This window comes from Pan troglodytes, chromosome 15, assembly GCF_028858775.2.
Source record: "Pan troglodytes isolate AG18354 chromosome 15, NHGRI_mPanTro3-v2.0_pri, whole genome shotgun sequence".
Lineage (NCBI taxonomy): Eukaryota > Metazoa > Chordata > Mammalia > Primates > Hominidae > Pan > Pan troglodytes.
The window spans coordinates 21,386,962-21,407,092 of NC_072413.2; the positions used below are offsets into that span (position 1 = coordinate 21,386,962).

At 46.5% G+C, this 20,131-nt stretch overlaps 1 protein-coding gene across 2 annotated transcripts; it reads right to left on the bottom strand.

Moving 5' to 3' along the window:
• Positions 1-9,372: 9,372 nt before the first annotated feature.
• PSMB5 (proteasome 20S subunit beta 5) lies at positions 9,373-19,154 on the bottom strand. Of its 2 annotated transcripts, none has more exons than XM_016925871.4 (3): positions 18,669-19,154; positions 16,921-17,227; positions 9,373-9,892 (listed from the first exon to the last, which is right to left on the bottom strand). In XM_016925871.4, exons 2-3 carry the CDS (start codon positions 17,114-17,116, stop codon positions 9,606-9,608), a joined length of 483 nt encoding a protein of 160 aa, XP_016781360.1. In that variant the 5' UTR covers positions 17,117-17,227; positions 18,669-19,154; the 3' UTR covers positions 9,373-9,605. The 2 variants fall into 2 exon arrangements, with proteins under 2 accessions (XP_016781360.1, XP_016781359.1); XM_016925870.3 differs by having other exon boundaries at positions 18,241-18,707.
• Between the last annotated feature and the right edge of the window lie 977 nt (positions 19,155-20,131).

Genomic DNA, 20,131 nt, shown 5'->3' on the forward strand with positions numbered 1-20,131 from the left:
TTGCACTCCAGCCTGGGCGACAAGAGCCAAACTCTGTCTAAACAAACAAACAAACATGAAACTGTGAATGATATTTTATTTAGTCATTTTTGTTTACAATTGAAACTTTGGGAATTCAAAAGTAACATTCTTGCCTTTGAGCTTCTTTCAACCTACAAGAAAAGAAACAATCATCACAAAACTTTCAAATACACACACTCATCTTAAAACCTAATGATTTTGTGAAATTGTACCCCTTATGTTTTCTATTTGTTTGTTTGTTTTAAGATAGAGTCTCTTGCCCACCCTGGAGTGCAGTGGCATGATCTTGGCTCTGCAACCTCTCCCTCCCGGGTTCAAGCAATTCTCCTGCCTCAGCCTCCTGAGTAGCTGGGATTACAGGCACCCGTCACCACGCCCAACTAACTTTTTTTTTTTTTTAGACTGAATCTCGCTCTGTCACCCAGGCTGGAGTGCAGTGGCACTATCTCGGCTTACTGCAACCTTTGTCTCCTGGGTTCAAGCGATTCTCCTGCCTCAGCCTCCTGAGTAGCTGGGATTACAGGCATGCACCACCAGTCCCGGCTAATTTTTGCATTTTTAGTAGAGACGGGGGTCTCACCATGTTGGCCAGGCTGGTCTCGAACTCCTGGCCTCAGATGATCCACCCACCTCGGCCTCCCAAAGTGCTGGGATTATAGGTGCCTTTATGGTTTTTCTCCTTGGCAACCAGTTACTGTGAAAATCAAGTACTGTGAAGATACAGGGTACATCTACAAGTGTCCCAAGACTGAGAACAAGCTCATTTGCAATGCGTGGGACAGGATTCTGCAGCACTGCACCTAAGTGCTGTGCTCCTTTGCCATGTGGGTGTGTGTGAATCTTTCGTGGTGTTTCTACTGGAAGAGTCAGGACATTATTTGCAATCTGATTTATCTGTTTTCTTGTGATTAGGTTCAGGTTAAGCTTTTTTTTTTTTTTTCTTTTTTGATACAGGGTCTTGCTGTGTCACCCAGGCTGGAGTGCAGTGATGTAATCACAGTTCACTGCAGCCTTGACATCCAAAGCTCACGCCATCCTCCTGCCTCAGCCTCCTGAGTAGCTTGGGACTACAAGTGCATGCCACCATGCCCTGCTAATTTTAAAAAGTTATTACTTGGTAGAGACAAGATCCCCCTATGTTGCCCCGGCTGGTCTCAAACTCCTGGGCTCAAGGGATCCTCCTGCCTTGGCCTCCCCAAATTCTGGAATTATAGGCATAAGCTACCACATCAGGGCCAAGGTTAAACATTTTTAGCGAGAATATTACTTAGGTAATTTTATATACTTCTTATTGTATCACATCAAGAGGCATATAATGTCAGTTTGTTCTATTATTGGTGACTGCAAGTTTATTCATGTCTGCTAGACGTCTCTATTGTAGAAGTATATTTGCCATTTGTAATTAATTAGTAAACTAATAATAAATAGAGTGATTGTTATGGGCTGAAATGTGTTCCCCTAAAACTTATATACTGAAGCCCTAACCTCCAGTACCTCAGGATTCGACTGTATTTGGAGACTGAGTCTTTAAAGAAGTGATTAAGTTAAATGAGGCACTTAGGGTAGAGCCAGTCTGACTGGTGTCCTTATAAGAAGAGGGAATTTGGACACAAAGAGATACCTGTGGTGCACAGAGGAAAGACCATGTGAGGATACAGTGAGAAGGCAGCTCTCTGCAAGCCAAGGGGACTGAGGCTTCAGAAGAAATCAACACTGCTGATACTTTGATCTTGGACCTACAGCCTCCAGAACTGGGAGAAAGTAATTTCTGTTGTTTAAGCCACTCAGACTATGGTGTTTTGTTATAGCAGCCTTAGCAAACTAATACAGTGATTATCTTAGATAATGTGAATATCCTGTTCTCCCACAACCTTGCACCTTCCTATTTTTGCATTGGGGTTTGCCAAATGGTGATTTTTCAAATTCTGTTATTTCTTCTACATATAATAGCTGGCATCTATCTACTCATTTTTCTCCTCTTTGCCTTCTTCATTATCTTCTTTACATTTATGTTATTTCTTTTTTTTTGAGATGGAGTGTCGCTCTGTCGCCCAGGCTAGAGTGCAGTGGTGTCAAAAAGAAAAAAAAAAAGTCCAAAAAAAACAAAAAAGACCATCCTGGCTAACACGGTGAAACCCCGTCTCTACTAAAAAATACAAAAAAAAACAAAAATTAGCGGGCATGGTGGCGGGCGCCTGTAGCCCCAGCTACTGGGAAGGCTGAGGCAGGAGAATGGCGTGAACCTGGGAGGCAGAGCTTGCAGTGAGCCGAGATTGCGCCAATGTTGCCTGGGCGACAGAGTGAGACTCCGTCTCAAAAAAAAAAAAAGAAATTCACAAAACAAGTAATTTTAATTTGTCTTAATTTTAAAAATTAATATGCGTTTCATAGTTTTTTTGTTTTTGTTTTTGTTTTTTTGTTTTTTTGAGACAGAGTTTCACTCTTTCACCCAGGCTGGAACGAAGTGGTACAATCTCGGTTCACTGCAATCTCTGCCCCCTAGGTTTAAGTGATTCTCCTGCCTCAGCCTCTGAGTAGCTGGGATTACAGGCGCATGCCACCACACCTGGCTGATTTTTGTATTTTTAGTAGAGACAGAGTTTCATCACCATATTGGCCAGGCTGGTCTTAAACTCCTGACTTTAGGTGATCCACCTGCCTTGGCCTCCCAAAGCACTAGGATTATAGGCATGAGCCACCGTGCCTGGCCCATAGTATGTTTAAGAGCAGCAAACGGCATCTTAAAATTAAACAATATGGGAGTCACAGTGCTAAGAAGGGTAGGAACCACTGGCAAAATGACACCAGAGTGAAATCATTAATTAATTTTTTTTTTTTTTTTTTTGAGATGAAGTCTCGCTCTTGTTCCCCAGGCTGGAGTGCAGTGGCGCAATCTCGGCTCACTGCAACCTCCACATCCCAGGTTCAAGCGATTCTCCTGCCTCAGGCTCCCGAGTAGCTGGGACTACAGGTGCCTGCCACCACGCCTGGCTAATTTTTGTATTTTTAGTAGAGACGAGGTTTCACCGTGTTGGCCAGGCTGGTCTTTTTTATTTTTTATTTTTTTTTTTGAGACGGAGTCTCGCTGTCGTCCAGGCCAGACTGCAGTGGCGCTATCTCTGCTCACTGCAACCTCCGCCTCCCGGGTTCTCACCATTCTCCTGCCTCAGCCTCCCGAGTAGCTGGGACTACAGGCGCCTGCCACCATGCCCGGCTAATTTTTTTTGTATTTTTAGTAGAGATGGGGTTTCACTGTGTTAGCCAGGCTGGTCTTGATCTCCTGACCTCAGGTGATCCGCCTGCCTCGGCCTCCCAAAGTGCTGGGATCACAGGCGTGAGCCACCGCGCCTGGCAATCATTCATTAATTCTGTATTTTTTTTTTTTTTTGTAGTGGAGTCTCGCTCTGTTGCCCAGGCTGGAGTATAGTGGCTGGTGGAATCTCTGCTCAGTGCAGCCTGCACTGCAGTTCAAGTGATTCTCTTGCCTCAGCCTCCCAAGTAGCTGGGATTACGGGTGCACACCACCACACCCAGCTAATTTTTGTATTTTAGTAGGGACAGAGTTTCACCACGTTGGCCAGGCTGGCCTCGAACTCCTGACCTCAAGTGATCCACCCACCTCGGCCTCCCAAAGTGTTAGGATTACAGGCGTGAGCTAATGCACCTAGCCTCATTAATTCATTTATTAAAAGTACATTTATTATATATCTTTCCTGACTAGCCAACAGCATGCTAGACACTGTGGGGGAACAAGTAAAAACTACACTATAGTGCTTAACTGAAAAAGCAGGCAGACATGCCAGGAAACAACCAGAGACACTACATAGATGCTGTTTGATGTGGCACATGCCTAAGGCTGTTTTTTGATTTGTTTTGTTTTGTTTGAGACAGGGTCTAACTCTGTCACCCAGGCTGGAGTGCAGTGGTGCAATCACAGCTCCCTGCAGCCTCATGTCCCAGGTTCAAGTGATCCTTTTGCTTCAGCCTCCTGAGTAGCTGGTACTAGAGGTATGTACCACCACACCTGGCTAAATTTTAATATCTTTTGTAGAGATGGGGGTCTCATTATTTTGCCCAGGATGGTCTTGAACTCCTGAGCTCAAGTGATCCTCCCACCTTGGCCTCCCAAAGTGTTGGGATTATAGGTGTGAACCATGGCACCTGGCCCTAAGGCTGTTTAAATGAGATGTAGAACAGTGCTGACCCCTAGCCAAGGACCGCACTTGGATTGACCCACCTTTATGCCTATTTTTCCTCTTTAGGAGGTGCTTGGAAATGCAGGACTATGCTGAATATGTTGTGTTGGTTTAAAATGCTCCATTGCTTTCTTTTCTAAAGACTAAGCTATGAGCGCAAACTCAAGACTCAAGGGAGACATGGTGATTATGAGCCCTCCCACATAACCATGGTGCTCAGAGGATTCCCTCTAATCAGACAATACCACACATCACCGCTGGAGATAAGCTGCTGTGAAAAAAAAGCCTGTGTATTGTGTGAAACTCTGTATGCATGGGGAGGCTTAGAGTGCATAGGTGTCTCTGGGATAGTGATGGTGTTGAGGCTAGAATGAGAAAAGAGCTGCGGTCGTGCAAAAACATCCCCTCTACCTTGGTGCCTTGTAGGCTACACCTACTTCTATTTGGACCTACTTATTTCTCGTCTTACCTGACATGTGCTATTCCTCAGTCTTCCTGGGAGGTAGTGGCTTCCCTCTCCTGACTTAGGCACCCTAGGCCCTGATCTGCAGGCATGTTTGCAGAAAAGAGGATGAGTTATGTGTGTATGATGTGTGTTGCCAGGGAGTATGGAGGTGTGGGGAGAGAAGGCTTCTTAGTGAACCTAAAAACACATTTTCAAAGGTACTGGATCTGTGATCCTGCCTCACTCACCCTGTTACTTTTACGACACAGGTTTCTAATTTTCTGTCTTCGGCCTGGCTGGATTGAGATGGGGGTTATGAGAGCCCAAACCTTCTTTCCAACCTCGCATAAGTGGTGTAGACATGGAGAGATTCTTGCAGAATTTAAGTGACTGTGACAGTACAGGGGCAACACACAGAGAGGCACGTGTTCATTACGTATGGCTGGAGAAATTATCTGTCTCCAGGGGGACATGTTTCACTGTGCATTAGCTTCGAGCCGCTTCCTTCCTCCCTGTTTTTCTGCCCACTCTCTCTATCACTGTCCTTCTTAGTCTCCTTTCCCACTCCCTGTCTCCCCCCATTCACAGTCCAGCTCTGCCTGTCAATATCTCCATCCATCTTTCTCTGCCACGTTCACATCTCCCTCTGCACTTTGCTCAATCTCGCGCTTGCTGCCTGGGAGTCGCTTTTCTGTTTGTCTCTGGTTTGTCTCTTGTTCTCTCTAGTTCACTTTCTGCCATTCCATCTGTCTTCCTCTATAATACCAGCTTTTTGGGTACCCTGCAGCTAATGATAACCTTTTCTTGTTACAGTAAAGCCTATAAGCAGCCCTTGGTTTATTGATTGATTGGTTTTTATTTAAACTCTGCAAAGGAAAGAGAATTTTTATAAAGTGAGAGAGCAGAGAGAAAACATGGAACGAGGCAAAGGGAGGAACAGCCTAAGATGAGGCCAGGGATAAGTAATGGGAAGCATCAGAACGTGTCGAACCCATGGTGTCTTATTTCTTTTCAAATAAACTGGGTCGTATCTTTATGGCTGATGACAGCTTAATCTGGACCATAAAGAGTTAAATACCAGCTTAAGCTTGGCACCTAACTCAGAGGCAAAAGCTTCTGGGAGAAATGAGTTGGGTCAAATAAGCCCAAGAAGCTGACGTGGGTAGAATTTCTTCTGCTTGACCCACTAACAACTGCAAAGGGGACATTTTAGAAATGTTTTTTATTGAAATGCTTCAGTGGGGGCAGAGCTCCTGGAAACCAGAACTTGGCTCTGAAGCCACGCCTGGGGAGCATGGGAGGCTGACTTGGGGGGAAAAAGAGGGGTGGCCCAGGTCAGGTAGAAGGTGGCAGCAGCTGCTGATCAGGGCAGTTCTGATTGCTGTTTGAGCTCCCTCTTGCCCACTATAATTAAAGCATTCCCAGTATGATTCTGGCTTCCTGAAGGGAAACTAGAATTTATAAAAACAAACAAGAAACAAACGCAAAACAGCAGAGGTGCTTGGTTGCAATATATGTATATTTTAAATTATAGAGCACTGCTCTATACTCTATACAGTTTCAAAGTCCGTATCTGTTATAGCCCTGGGAGCAGGTCAGGGGAAGATCTAACAAAAGAAACAAAAATAAAAGAAAATTAAAAACCTAAATGTATCCACCGAAAATTAGATATGGTCATGTAGATTCTCTCCTAACCCAATCATCCTATCCTTGTTACTCCTGACACAAGGGAAATGCTCCCCTCAAAATTTCCATCCACCTTTTTTTTTCTACTTTATTCTCTTATCATCCCACCTCTTTCTTCCTTCCCCTAACAGACCACATAGAATCCGTGGGCCAGAATAAATCAGTTATTTTATTTCCCCTCGGAGGATGTGACCTTCCACTCCCCAAATGGCTCTGACAGTTTTCTCATTTGCTAGCTGAGGAGGATATCAAGAGACATTGACCTTCTGGTTTTGCCTAAAGAGGAACACTCAGTAACTATTATCCTTCAGTCTTTGATTTGCGTTAACTGTGCCCTTCCTCCCTCCTCCCCCACATCCTCACCTACCTTTTCACCTTCCTTCATGAACATTCTACTCACCCCGCAGTGCACTGCTACTCCCCACAGCCCTCCCTTGCCTGGTGTGCAGATGCTGGAAGGCTAGCAAGAGAAAGCAAGGGGCCTCCAGGAGTATTTGCTCCCTATTTAATCAGATTAGTCCCATCACCTACCCCGAGGAGCCAGATTTTGGTTTTACTGAGTTATCTGTTGAGGGAAGAGAAATTGTCAGACATCACTTAAAGAGCCCAGTCCCTTGGACGCCTGGGAACTGCCGAGAGAAATTAATCTTCCAGCTATTTAAGGCGATTTCTTTTCCATCATCCTTTGTCAAGAGGACTGTACTGGGAAATGAATCTGATGGGAGTCCCTGAACTGGTACACTCCACTCAAAAGCATCTCTCCAATCCTATGCGGCATCCGTCATTCCCACACAAGCGGAGACACACATCGCTGCAAAGCCAATTTCCCCCCAGTAACCATCAGCAAGAAATCACAAATGCACAGGGTGGATACCACTAGCCTACAGACTTGCAGTTTTTCCCTACCTCTGCTCTACTTTCTTCCCAGAAAAACCTACCACAAATCGAGCTCTTCCATTAAATGAGTCTTTTACCCAGGACCCAGGAAGGTAGATCAACAGGGATATGCCAGAACAGAACATGCATTTTCTCTTCTAACATAAGGACTCTGCCAGTGCAGAATAGGTGTTTCCGTTAAACAGCTAAACCACTGCCAAAGCAAAGTGTGAGACAGAAACAGGGCAAAGGGTTGCATTGTTTCACGATCATCTCTTCTCTCCAGAATGAATTTTCTGTTCATGGACCAAAGCTGGGGTCTTATGCTCTCTGGGGTCATGTAAGGAAATTCCAATCTTCAATTCTCTTTCTATCCTTAAGGCTGTTTCCCAGGGAAGAGGTGTTCAAATTGTGTTCCTTGAGGTTCCAAGAAGTGCCAGGGACTATGTATGTGTATGGGGCTAACAAAGGGTGCTGCGGGGAGTGGCTGGATGGGGAAGCTCAATGGTGGAGGCTCTGGAACTCTCAGCTCAATTTCAACCTCTGATTTTTTTTCAGGCATTGGGATTTCTCCTAAGAGTGCTTTTTTTTTTTTTTTTTTTAAAGATCTGCAAACCAATGTCCTAAGTGGGAGAAGATGACCTACCTGTGCTTCTCACACAGCTAACCATTTCCCAACAGTCTACGAGAAGGAAGATGTAGCTTGGGTCCTGCCTATTTCTTTCTTTCTTTTTTTTTTAGATGGAGTTTTGCTTTTGTTGCCCAGGCTGGAGTGCAATGGCACGATCTCGGCTCACTGCAACCTCTGCCTCAGCCTCCCAAGTAGCTGGGATTACAGGTGCCTGCCACCACACCCAGCTAATTTTTTGTATTTTTAGTAGAGACAGGTTTCACCATGTTGGCCAGACTGGTCTCAAACTCCTGGCATCAAGTGATCTGCCCGCCTCAGTCTCCCAAAGTGCTGGTGCTGGGATTACAAGCCTGAGCCACTGAGCCCAGCCCAGCTCCTGCCTGTTTCAACCATGTAGTCTGAGTCCACACCAGCAGCTCCCTGACTGCAGGGGCTCCTGAGATACTTTCCTGCAAAAAATTTCCTTAGGCACGAGTCATTTGTTTTCCAAACCCCCTTCTCCGATTTCACTAATTCCCAATTTCCCTGCATTTGACAAATGCAATTAACAAGCCTCGATCAGTTCCTGGCCGACAGCCCTCATCAATCAATACAAAGACTGCACAAGGCTGAGGGGGAAGGGAAGGTAGCTGCAGTACAGGAGAGGAGGGTTTACCCCCTCTTCTTCTGTGAATGACCTCTCCAAACCTCTCAGTCTCAAAACATGACACTGGGTTGTCACCTTCACCAACCACTTTCTGCCTTCTGACTAAATACAAGGTGGTATTGTTTGTGTCCTCCGCTCCCATTTTTTAAAGGTTTCTCCCATCAACCTCCTCTATCCCCCGTCTTCTCTTTAACAGAAGGCCTTGCCATCTGCTGCCACCATAGCTTGGGAACTCCCCCCAGCCCCAATAGTGCTGGGTGTGATAAATCAGCCATCTCTCTGCTCTCAGCAGGGCCTCTTCCCCACCCACACATTCCAGTGACAATTTAGTGCTGCTTCCTGACCAGGAGGCTATAAAATCACCATCACTACCCTCTCCCCTCCACACATATGCACTGGAGGACCAAAAGGACAAGGATCACCAAGCTTGTGGTTACTACTGCTTTCACAGCCACTTCTTTGTCCTCCCCTTCCCAGGGTCCAAGCCTTCCCTTCCCAGTTGGTTTAAGAGTCAAGATTTACCCTCTTCACCCTTCCGCTCTGCATGTAGCCTCAGCCTCCCTTCCCCCACCACAGGGTGACAGCCTTTTCCGCTGGAGCCCTGCCTGGTACAGCCCTGTGCATCTTTCCACCTCATCAACTTTTCATCTCTTTGTAAACCAAATCGAGAAGTGTCTCCCTCCTCCCTGCCTCTCTCTCCTTCTCCGTTATTAGCTTCATGAGTGGGGACATTAATGTATTCACTAGACAATGTCTTCACACCACTGTTTCCTGTAATTACAGTCACTTCCCTCCCACTGTCCTGGCTTATTTGACTGAAAAGTGCTTGGAGGAGGGACAGTGTGGACAAAAGACGCAACACAGGCTGAGGTTGAGTAGTGAGTAGTGTAATGTTAACATCCAAGAAAGTAAAACAAATAGTCACCTCTGCAGCAGCTCATTAACGACTGGTAACACATAGAGGTCAATGTGCCAGAGCTTAAAAAAAAGTACTGATACAATTGAAGGCCCTTCCACTATAAATAGGATGGAGGATGGGTCACTGTGTCCGTATTACCAATGACAGTCACCCCAAGAAACACAAGCAGCTGCATCCACCCTCTTTCAGGGGGTAGAGCCACTATACTTCTCATGTAGATCAGCTACATTGTCACTGGAGACTCGGATCCAGCCATCCTCCCGCACGTGGTAGAGGTTGACTGCACCTCCTGAGTAGGCATCTCTGTAGGTGGCTTGGTAGATGGCTCGACGGGCCAGATCATAGGCCTGCTCCACTTCCAGGTCATAGGAATAGCCCCGATCCATGACCCCATACGCATACACAGAGCCAGAACCTACAGAGAAGGTGGCCCCTGAAATCCGGTTCCCTTCACTGTCCACGTAGTAGAGGCCTGGAAAGGGAGATGAGGTTAGCAGGAAAAAAAAAAAAAGATCACCCCTTTTGATATCTAATTCATATGCCAAGGCAGTAGTTCTTTTTTTTTGGAATGGAGTTTTGCTCTTGTTGCCCAAGCTAGAGCGCGATGGCGCAATCTCGGCTCACCACAACCTCCGCCTCCTGGGTTAAAGTGATTCTCCTGCCTCAGCTTCCCAGGTAGCTAGGATTACAGGCGCTCGCAACCACGCCCAGCTAATTTTTGTATTTTTAGTAGAGATGGGGTTTCACCATGTTGGTCAGGCTGGTCTTGAACTCCTGACCTCTGGGGATCTGCCCTTCTCGGACTCCCAAAGTGCTGCGATTACAGGCGTGAGCCACCTCGCCCGGCCAGCAGTAGTTCTCTTAAAACCTAGAATAAAATTTAAAAAAATAAAAAAATAGGCCGGGCGCGGTGGCTCATGCTTGTAATCCCAGCACTTTGGGAGGCTGAGGTGGGCAGATCACCTGAGGTCAGGAGTTTGAGACCAGTCTGACCAACATGAAGAAACCCCATCTCTACTAAAAATACAAAATTTGCCAGGCGTGGTGGCACATGCCTATAATCCCAGCTACTCAGGAGGCTGACGCAGGAGAATCACTTGAACCTGGGAGGCAAAGGTTGCGGTAAGCCAAGATCGCGCCATTGCACTCCAGCCTGGGCAACAAGAGTGAAACGCTGTCTCAAAATAATATAATAAATAGGCCAGGCACGGTGGCTAACGCCTGTAATCCCAGCACTTTGGGAGGCCGAGGCGGGTGGATCACGAGGTCAGGAGATCGAGATCATCCTGGCTAACACGGTGAAACCCCGTCTCTACTAAAAAACAAAAAATTAGCCGGGTGTGGTTGCGGGCGCCTGCGGTCCCAGCTACTCAGGAGGCTGAGGCAGGAGAATGGCGTAAACCCGGGAGGCGGAGCTTGCGGTGAGCCGAGATCGCGCCACTGCACTCCAGCCTGGGAGATGGAGCGAGACTTTGTCTCAAAAAAAAATAAATAAATAAAATAATAATAATAATAATAATAATAAATAAATAAAATAATATATATATATATAAAAGAGAAACCCAGGGAAGCCAACATAAATACAAGATAGGACTTCTATAAAATTATTATTTTTTTAAAAGCTAGCTGAGTGTGGTGGTGCATGTCTGTGGGAGGTTGAAACAGGAGGATTGTTTGAGCTCAGGACTTGCAGGCTGCAGTAAGCTATAATCACACCACCACACTCCAGCTTGGGCAACAGACTGAGATGCTGTCTTCAGAAAAAAAAAAAACCCTGAAGGAATAAAATTTAATATTAAGACTCCAGGATTCTACAACATACCACCCCATCTCACCTTATATTATAATAACTACCTTGCCATGTTGCCGATCCTCTCACACACCCACAAAACAAGTACATTCCAAATGACTTAGGTTTCAAGCACAGAACTTCAGACACTGTGAAAGGTAACATTTAAAACATAATCCCCGGCCAGGCGCAGTGGCTCAAACCTGTAATCCCAGCACTTTGGGAGGCCGAGGCAGGTGGGTCACCTGAGGTCAGGAGTTCAAGACAAGCCTGACCAACATGGAGAAACCCTGTCTCTACTAAAAATACAAAATTAGACAGGCGTGGTGGCACATGCCTGTAATCCCAGCTACTCAGGAGGCCGAGGCAGGAGAATCACTTGAACCTGGGAGGTGGAGGTTGCAGTGAGCCGAGATCGCACCACTGCACTCCAGCCTGGGCAACAAGAGTGAAACTCTGTCTCAAAAAACAAACAAACAAACAAAACATAATCCCCACTCCCCCATCAAAAGACCCCATAATCCCAGTCACTTGAGCCCAGGAGGTTGAAGCTACAGTGAGCTGTGATTATGCCACTGCACTGCAGCCTGTGTGACAGAAAAACAAACTCCATAATGCCAGAACTCAAAGAGTTTAGACTATCTGGAGAACAAGACATACTTTACACAGGAGGATAATAAAGCCTAGAGTTTGTAATCACATTGTAAAGACCTGCACTGTCCATATGGTAGCCACTAGCCACATAGGACTAGTTGAGCATTTGAAATGAACTAGTACTACCTGCTAACATAATATTTTGGATTTATTAGGTTAAACAAAATATATTGAAATTAATTTTTTTTAATTTTAAAAGCATAGCTAGTATAAAATGTAAAATTACATATATGGCTCACATTATATTTCTATTGCTGGTATAGACCAGGGTTTGGCGAGGCCAACTGCCTTTATTTTTGTAATTAAAATGTTATTGGAACAGAGCCACTGTTTCCATACTGTCTATGGTTGTTTTGTGCAACACCGGCAGAGTTAAGTATTTGAGACAAAGATTTAGGCCTGCAGGCCTAAAATATTTACTATTTGGCCCTTTATGAAAAAACTAGCTGACTTTTGGTACAGATGAAAATTTAGACAAAGTGTTCAATCCCAACTGCCTACTGGATCCCTCCAGCTGGATGTCTTTGTCATCATGTGCAGATTCAAACTTCCTAAACTTAGATACCAGTGGTTCTCCATTACCTACCACACTCATCTCTCTTGTGCGCCACCAACCCACGCTTCCTCCTGTCTTCTGAAATTCTGCCAATAGCACCACTACTCTTTTTCCTGTTTCAGTGGTTCTCACATCTCACTGTGCACTAGAGTCATCTAACAAAGATTTTTTTCAAAAATGCACAGGACTTACCCTAGGTATTTTTTATAACTGGTGTGGGGTGGGAAACAGGTATGGAACTTGTTTTTTAAGTCCCCCAGGTGATTTTAATGCAAGCCAGCTTGAGCACCACTGCCCTTATTGGTTTTCAGGTTCAGGTGATTCTGATGTCTACCTTACTCCTTTCTCTGGCCCCTTCTCAGCCCCAGTGCCATGCTCTCTTGCCTAGAGGGGGGTCATCATCTGGTTCCAAAGTACCCTTCTGGCTTTATGGCTCACTATTCCCCTTCACCCACTTAGTTCCAATTAAACTGGACTTTCAGTTACTCCTCAAAAGCTCGTGCTTCTTTCCTCCCTTTCTTTGTTATGTTCCCTTTCCCTTTTTCACATCCAGGACAACCACCACCAATCCATGAAGTCTTCCCCAATTCCTCCCATCATAAGTAATCTCTTCCTCCTCAAAACTCCTTCCGCATTTGACTGGTTCTTTTTATTTATTGATTGATTGACTGACTGATTTTTGAGACAAAGTTTCTTTCTTGTTTCCCAAGCTGGAGTGCAATGGCACAATCTCAGCTTACTGCAACCTCTGCCTCCCAGGTTCAAGTGATTGATTCTCCTGCCTCAGCCTCCTGAGTAGCTGGGATTACAGGCATGCACCTCCAGGGTTCAAGAGATTCTCCTGCCTCATCTCCCTGAGTAGCTGGGATTACAGGCATGTGCCACTACAGCTGGCTAATTTTGTATTTTTTTTTTTTTTGAGATGGAGTCTTGCTCTGTTGCCCAGTCTGGAGTGCAGTGGCACAATCTCGGCTCACTGCAAGCTCCACCTCCTGGGTTCACGCCATTCTCCTGTCTCAGCCTCCCAAGTAGCTGGGACTACAGGCGACCACCACCACGCCCAGCTAATTTTTTGTATTTTTAGTAGAGACGGGGTTTCACCGTGTTAGCCAGGATGGTCTCGATCTCCTGGCCTCGTGATCCACCCGCCTCGGCCTCCCAATAATTTTGTATTTTTAGTAGAGACAAGGTTCCACCATGTTGGTCAGGCTGGTCTCGAACTCCTGATCTCAGGTGATCCACCCGTCTCGGCCTCCCAAAGTGCTGAGATTACAGGCGTGAGCCACCACGCCCAGCCAACTGGTTCTTTTAAAAACGGTATTTATCAGGCCAGGAGCCATGGCTCACGCCTGCAATCCCAGCACTTTGGGAGGCCGAGGCGGGTGGATCATGAGGTCAGGAGATTGAGACCATCCTGGCTAACACAGTGAAACCCCGTCTCTACTAAAAATACAAAAAATTAGCCGGGCGTGGTGGCGGGCACCTGTAGTCCCAGCTACTCGGGAGGCTGAGGCAGGAGAATGGCGTGAATCCGGGAGGCGGAGCTTGCAGTGAGCAGAGATGGCACCACTGCACTCCAGCCTGGGCGACAGAGCGAGACTCCATCTCAATAAAAAAAAAAAAAAGGTATTTATCTTATTCAGCCTTGGGTTAAGTACAGTCATCCTTTGGTATATGAAGGGGATTTGTCCCAAGACCCCTGCATATACCAAAATCTATGCACACTCAAGTCCCAAAGTTGGCCCTGCAGAACCTGCATATATGAAAAGTTGGCCAGATATGGTGGCTTACGCCACCCAGCACTTTGGGATGCTGAGGCAGGTGGATCACCCGAGGTCAGGAGTTTAAGACCAGCCTGGCCAACATGGTGAAACCCTGTCTCTACTAAAAATACAAAAGTTAGCTGGCAGGGTGGCGGGTGTCTGTAATCTCAGCTACTCGGGAGGCTGAGGCAGGAGATCACTTGAACCCAGGAGGTGGAGGTTGCAATGAACTGAGATCGCGCCATTGCACTCCAGCATGGGTGACAAGAGGAAAACTCCATCTCAAAAATAAATAAATAAATAAATAAATAAATAAATAAATTGGCCCTCTGTATATTTGGGTTTCAAATTCTGGGAATGTGTATTTTCAATCAGAATTAGGTTGAAAAATATCTGCGTATAAGTGGACCTGCGTGATTCAAACCCATGTTGCTCAAGGGCCGACTGTAATATGAGGCAAGGGGCTGACTCACAATGAATGGGACAGGGTCATCAGGAAGGCCTCTTGAAGAAGGTACTGTTTAAATGATGCTCAATCTCCCTGGATTTTCCTTGTTACCCGGTCCCTGTACTCTTTTACACTGTTTCCATCACTTAGAACAAATCCGCCAGCTAAAGGTTCAAAGCAACATTTCCAAAATGCTTCCCTGGATCACGTAAAATGTATGGAACTGTCTTTTCCCACCTTTCAGAGAAAAGCATCTCAATTTCCAAAGTAACAAACTGAGCTCCTCTCTCACATCTGGTTTTTAATTTCCTTTCATCCTCCATTGGGTAGTAAGCGGATACTCCCTAGAGCCCTTTCTATTCTCGTTTGAAAGCAAGTGAAAAAGTGGTAGGTATCCTATAATTGTTCTATAAGATAACTAGGTATTTAGTAAGCAGGTAAATGAATGAAGCAAAATCAAAAGGAGGAAAGAATAATTATTTTTAAGCATATGGAAGGGAAAATTAGAAGGTGACTAGCTATACTCCAACTTTACTAAATGGGCAATTCAAAACTGGCTGATGAGGAAATGACATTAAATACAAAGTTGAACTGTCTGGCAAGTTTCTTAAATGCTGCAAAGGAAAAACAGGCTAAGGAACTTATTTTCAGAGATGACAGAACCGGACCTAGCATGATTGTAAGGGTGATTATAACCAGCAAAGAAATAAAAGAAATGAGCCCAGGACTAGGCGCAATGGCTCACTCCTGTAATCTCAACACTTTGGCAGGCTGAGGTGGGCAGATCACCTGAGGTCAGGAGTTCAAGACCAGCCTGGCCAACATGGTGAAACCCTGTCTCTACTAAAAATACAAAAATTAGACACGCATGGTGGCATATGCCTGTAGTCTCAGCTACATGGAAGGTTGAGGCAGGAGAATCATTTGAAGCTGGGAGGCGGAGATTGCAGTGAGCTGAGATCCCGCCACTGCACTCCAGTCGGGGCGACAGAGCGAGACTCCATCCTCACCCCCCCAAAAAAGAGAGGAGCCCAAAAGGCCCCTTCTAGGCCAAAGACTCTCTAAAGAAAAAAAGAGAAGAGGCCAGGTGCAGCGGCTCACGCCTTTAATCCTGGCACTTTGGGAGGCTGAGGCGGGTGAATCACCTGAGGTCAGGATTTCGAGACCAGCCTGGCCAACATGGTGAAACCCCATCTCTACTAAAAATACAAAATTAGCTGGGCATGCTGGTGGGCACTTGTAATCCCAGGTACTTGGGAGACTGCGGCAGGAGAATCACTTGAACCCAGGAGGCAGAGGTTGTAGTGAGCTGAAACAATGCCATTACACTCCAGACTGGACGATCGGAGTGAAACTTTGCATCTCAAAAAAAGAAAAAAAGAAAAAAACAGAAGAGAAATGACTAACTTTTGAGGGACAACCATATATTAGAGTCCAATACAGTAGCCACAAGCCACACATGGCCAATGAACACTTGAAATAGCACTACTGCCACATGTGGGATTCAACGAATTCTTTTTTTTGTTTTTTTTTTGAGACAGTCTCGCTCTGTCGCCCAGGCTGGAGTGCAGTGGCACCATCTCGACTCACTGCAAGCTCCGCCTCCTGGGTTCACACTATTCTCCTGCCTCAGCCTCCTGAGTAGCTGGGACTACAGGCGCCTGCCACCACGCCTGGCTAATTTTTTGTATTTTTGGTAGAGACGGGGTTTCACCTTGTTAGCCAGGATGGTCTCGATCTCCTGACCTCGTGATCCACTGTCTCAGCCTCCCAAAGTGCTGGGATTACAGGAGTGAGCCACCACGCCCGGCCTTCAACGAATTCTTAAATTCTTTTTTTTTTTTTTGAGACAGAGTCTCACTCTGTCGCCCAGGCTGGAGTACAGTGGCGCGATCTCTGCTCACTGCAACATCCACCTCCTGGGTTCAAGCAATTCTCATGCCTCAGCCTCCTGAGTAGCTGGTATTACAGGCGCCCGCCACCACGCCGGGCTAATTTTTGTATTTTTAGTAGAGACGGGGTTTCGCCACGTTGGCCAGGCTGGTCTTGAATTCCTGAACCTGGGGGCGGAGGCTGCAGTGAGCTGAGATCATGCCACTGCACTCCAGCCTGAGCGACAGAATGAGACACAGTCTAAAAAAACAGGAAAAAAAAAAAAAAGAGAAGGAAGGGCTAAGGACCTAATTACACTTCTTCAGCATTGACACCAAGCCCTTTAATTCATCTGTCCATCCAACCCCTCCTCACTGTAGTGTCAGCCCAAGGATCATGTGGTTGCAGCTTAACTCACCAGGGCCTCTCTTATCCCAGCCACAGATCATGGTGCCCATGGACAGCCCCATGCCTTTGTACTGATACACCATGTTGGCAAGCAGTTTGGAGGCAGCTGCTACAGAGATGCGTTCCTTATTTCGAAGCTCATAGATTCGACATTGCCGAGCCAACAGCCGTTCCCAGAAGCTGCAATCCGCTGCGCCCCCAGCCATGGTGCCTAGCAGGTATGGGTTGATCTCTATCACCTTCTTCACCGTCTGGGAGGCAATGTAAGCACCCGCTGTAGCCCTGGAGTCAGCTGCAACTATGACTCCATGGCGGAACTGTTAAGATCAGAGGAAAACACAGAACAGGCCACATAAGACCACAAAAACACTCCTACATACTTCTTTTTGCATCAATCCAAACCCAGCACATCTTTCTCCGTCCTTTTATACTTCACAGTATACTTCTATACTTCACCATATATTAATGTCACCCGAGCTTCACATCAATCCCTTGACATGGATATAACCCATATTAAATTCATTTTATAGGATGGGCGTGGTGGCTCACTCCTGTAACCCAGGCATTTTGGGAGACCAAGGCGGGAGGACCGCTTGAGGCCAGGTGCTGGAGACCAGCCTGGGCAACACAAGGAGATCCATCTCTACAAAAAGTAAAAAAACTTAGCCTGTCGTGGTGGTGTGTGCCTATAGTCTCAGCTACTCTGGAGGCTGAGGCTCTGGAGCCACTGCACTCCAGCCTGAGCGACAGGGAAAAGCCCTGTTTCAAAAAAAAAAAAAACAACAAAACAAATCATTTTATAGATGAGGAAACAGGTTCAATGAAATCAAATGATTTCTCAATCTAGAGCTAGTTATTGCAGAGCAGGGCAAGGAACCCCAAATGTCTGATTCTTAGTACAATGCTTACCCTCACCACGCTTCCCCTTCATGCCAGTTTCAGTTACCCCTGCCTTGAGGGGCCGCCCAGTTTCCAAAACTTTGGTAAACGGTTACAATAGCCTTTCCTCGGCCAAGATTCATTGTTGTTGCGGCCTTTCCCAGCTAGAAGATCCTGAACAGCAGCAACCTGGGGTCGCCTAGGAATCAACCCAAGAGGCCTCACCTTCCTCCCCCGACTTACCCCCGGCCCCACCGCCACCCTTTCCAACCAGAGCAAAGACAGGGGCCTCCTGGGCCAATGAGACAGCAAAACTGCTGCGGTCCGAACGAGAGGACCCAGCCTCCGCCTGGGTTGGTGGCCAAGGCCACCGCAAACTCCGGTCAGGCTGGGAGGCCAGGCAAGTCGCGGGCGTTCAGTACTCAGCCTGGCAAGGGGGCTGGCTCCACACCTTGAAGGCCAGGGTGGTTGTTCCATGAAGCATTTCGATTCCTGGCTCTTCTGGGACACCCCAGCCGGGCGCGGCCAGGCTCAGACCATCACTGAGACTCCCTGGACCTAGATCCAGCAGATCTGCACGACCCCCAAGTCCGAAAAACCCGCGCTGGTTCACCGGTAGCGGTCTCTCCAACACGCTGGCAAGCGCCATGTCTAGTGTGGGCAGAAAGAACTAATTCCGAGAACGCCTAGCAAAGATAGGCCGGGCAACGCCTCGCCGTCACAGCTTCACTTCCTATTAAATCTATTCCGGAAAGGAGCCATTTTGACTGCTGGCAAGCACGCCTCCAAAAAGAAGAGCCAGATGCGAAAGACCATTTTAACTGAAGGGGGTCGGGGAAATAGATGGCTTCACTAACCTTAAATTCTAAAAGGACGTACCTGCCATCTTGGCTTTGGTCATGCAAGTAGTCCTGGATCAGAATAACCTCAAAATCACAGGAAGTGACTGAAAACGTCCATGTTGCGTAAGGGAAGTGAGGTCGGCCATCTTTGAGAAGGGCGTGACTGGTTGAAAATCGGTTCTGAACCCTTAGCGGTGAGTCCTCCCACTCCAGCCTGGTGTCCAAGCAACAGGTTACATCGCTGCTGCTTCAGCACCTTGTTAACGCGCCTGAGGTTGCCATCTTGTTTAAGGGCACCTTCTAAAATTGGGTAAAATAATGATCCGTTCTGAGGCCATTTCCCTATATTAGTTAAACCACAGCAATTAGTGGTAAAAAAAAAAACGCAACAAAATAAAAGTGCTATACCTCTTGTCAGTCGCCATACAGCAACCCTTCTTTAACAGTAACCGGTTATTAATATCCAATATTCGTTCTCTTGACTCCTACCTTCTGGTGGAGATTCGAATAAGTAATGAATTGCCTAAAAGGCAGATGGAAGAAGAAAAAGCAAAGGGTCCAGTTAATCCACAAACTAGATTCTCAGTTCAGACCTGAATAAGTGTCAGTAGTAATTTACCATCTCAGAGACGGGAGGACGGTTGAGACTGCATAAATATGTACCAAGAGATTCTCTAACTTCAACTTGCTAAGATGATGCCTTTTATTCAGGAACATACTATATTTCATTGCCTCTTCCTCCCTCCACCCACCTTCATTTTTCAAATCTTTTGGGAACTATAACAAACCAGGAAGTGTGCATATGTATGAAATGTTGCCTCCTGCTTTATGGTTCTATGAAGTCCGTCTCTGGCCTTCCTTGTTGGATTCTAGCAGCAACATCTATCAACACCGAAATTCCACTTTCCTCTGATGCCCAGTTCGGCCCCATCTTTCCCCCAGCAGACTCTGCATATGCTGTATTGTTTTTGTTTGTTTGTTTGTTTGTTTGTTTTTTGAGACCAAGTCTTGCTGTGTCCCCCAGGCTGGAACACAGTGGCACGATCTCTGCTCACTGCAACCTCTGCTTCCCAGGTTCAAGCGATTCTCCTGCCTCAGCCTCCCGAGTAGCTGGGATTACAGGCGCCTGCCTCCACGACAGGCTAATTTGTGTGTGTGTGTGTGTGTGTGTGTGTTTTTAGTAGAGACGGGGTTTCACCGTGTTAGCCAGGATGGTCTTGATCTCCTGATCTCGTGATCCACCCACCTCGGCCTCCCAAAGTGCTGGGATTACAGGCATGAGCCACCGTGCCCGGCCTCACGCCTGGCTAATTTTTGTATTTTTAGTAGAGATGGGGTTTCACCATATTGGCCACGCTGGTCTCAAACTCTTGACCTCAGGTGATCCGCTCACCTCGGCCTCCCAAAGTGCTGGGATTACAGGTGTGAGCCACTGCGCCTGGCCTATGCTGTATTTTTAATGCTGAAATTGGCAACCCTTTCCAAGCCCAATCATCAGAA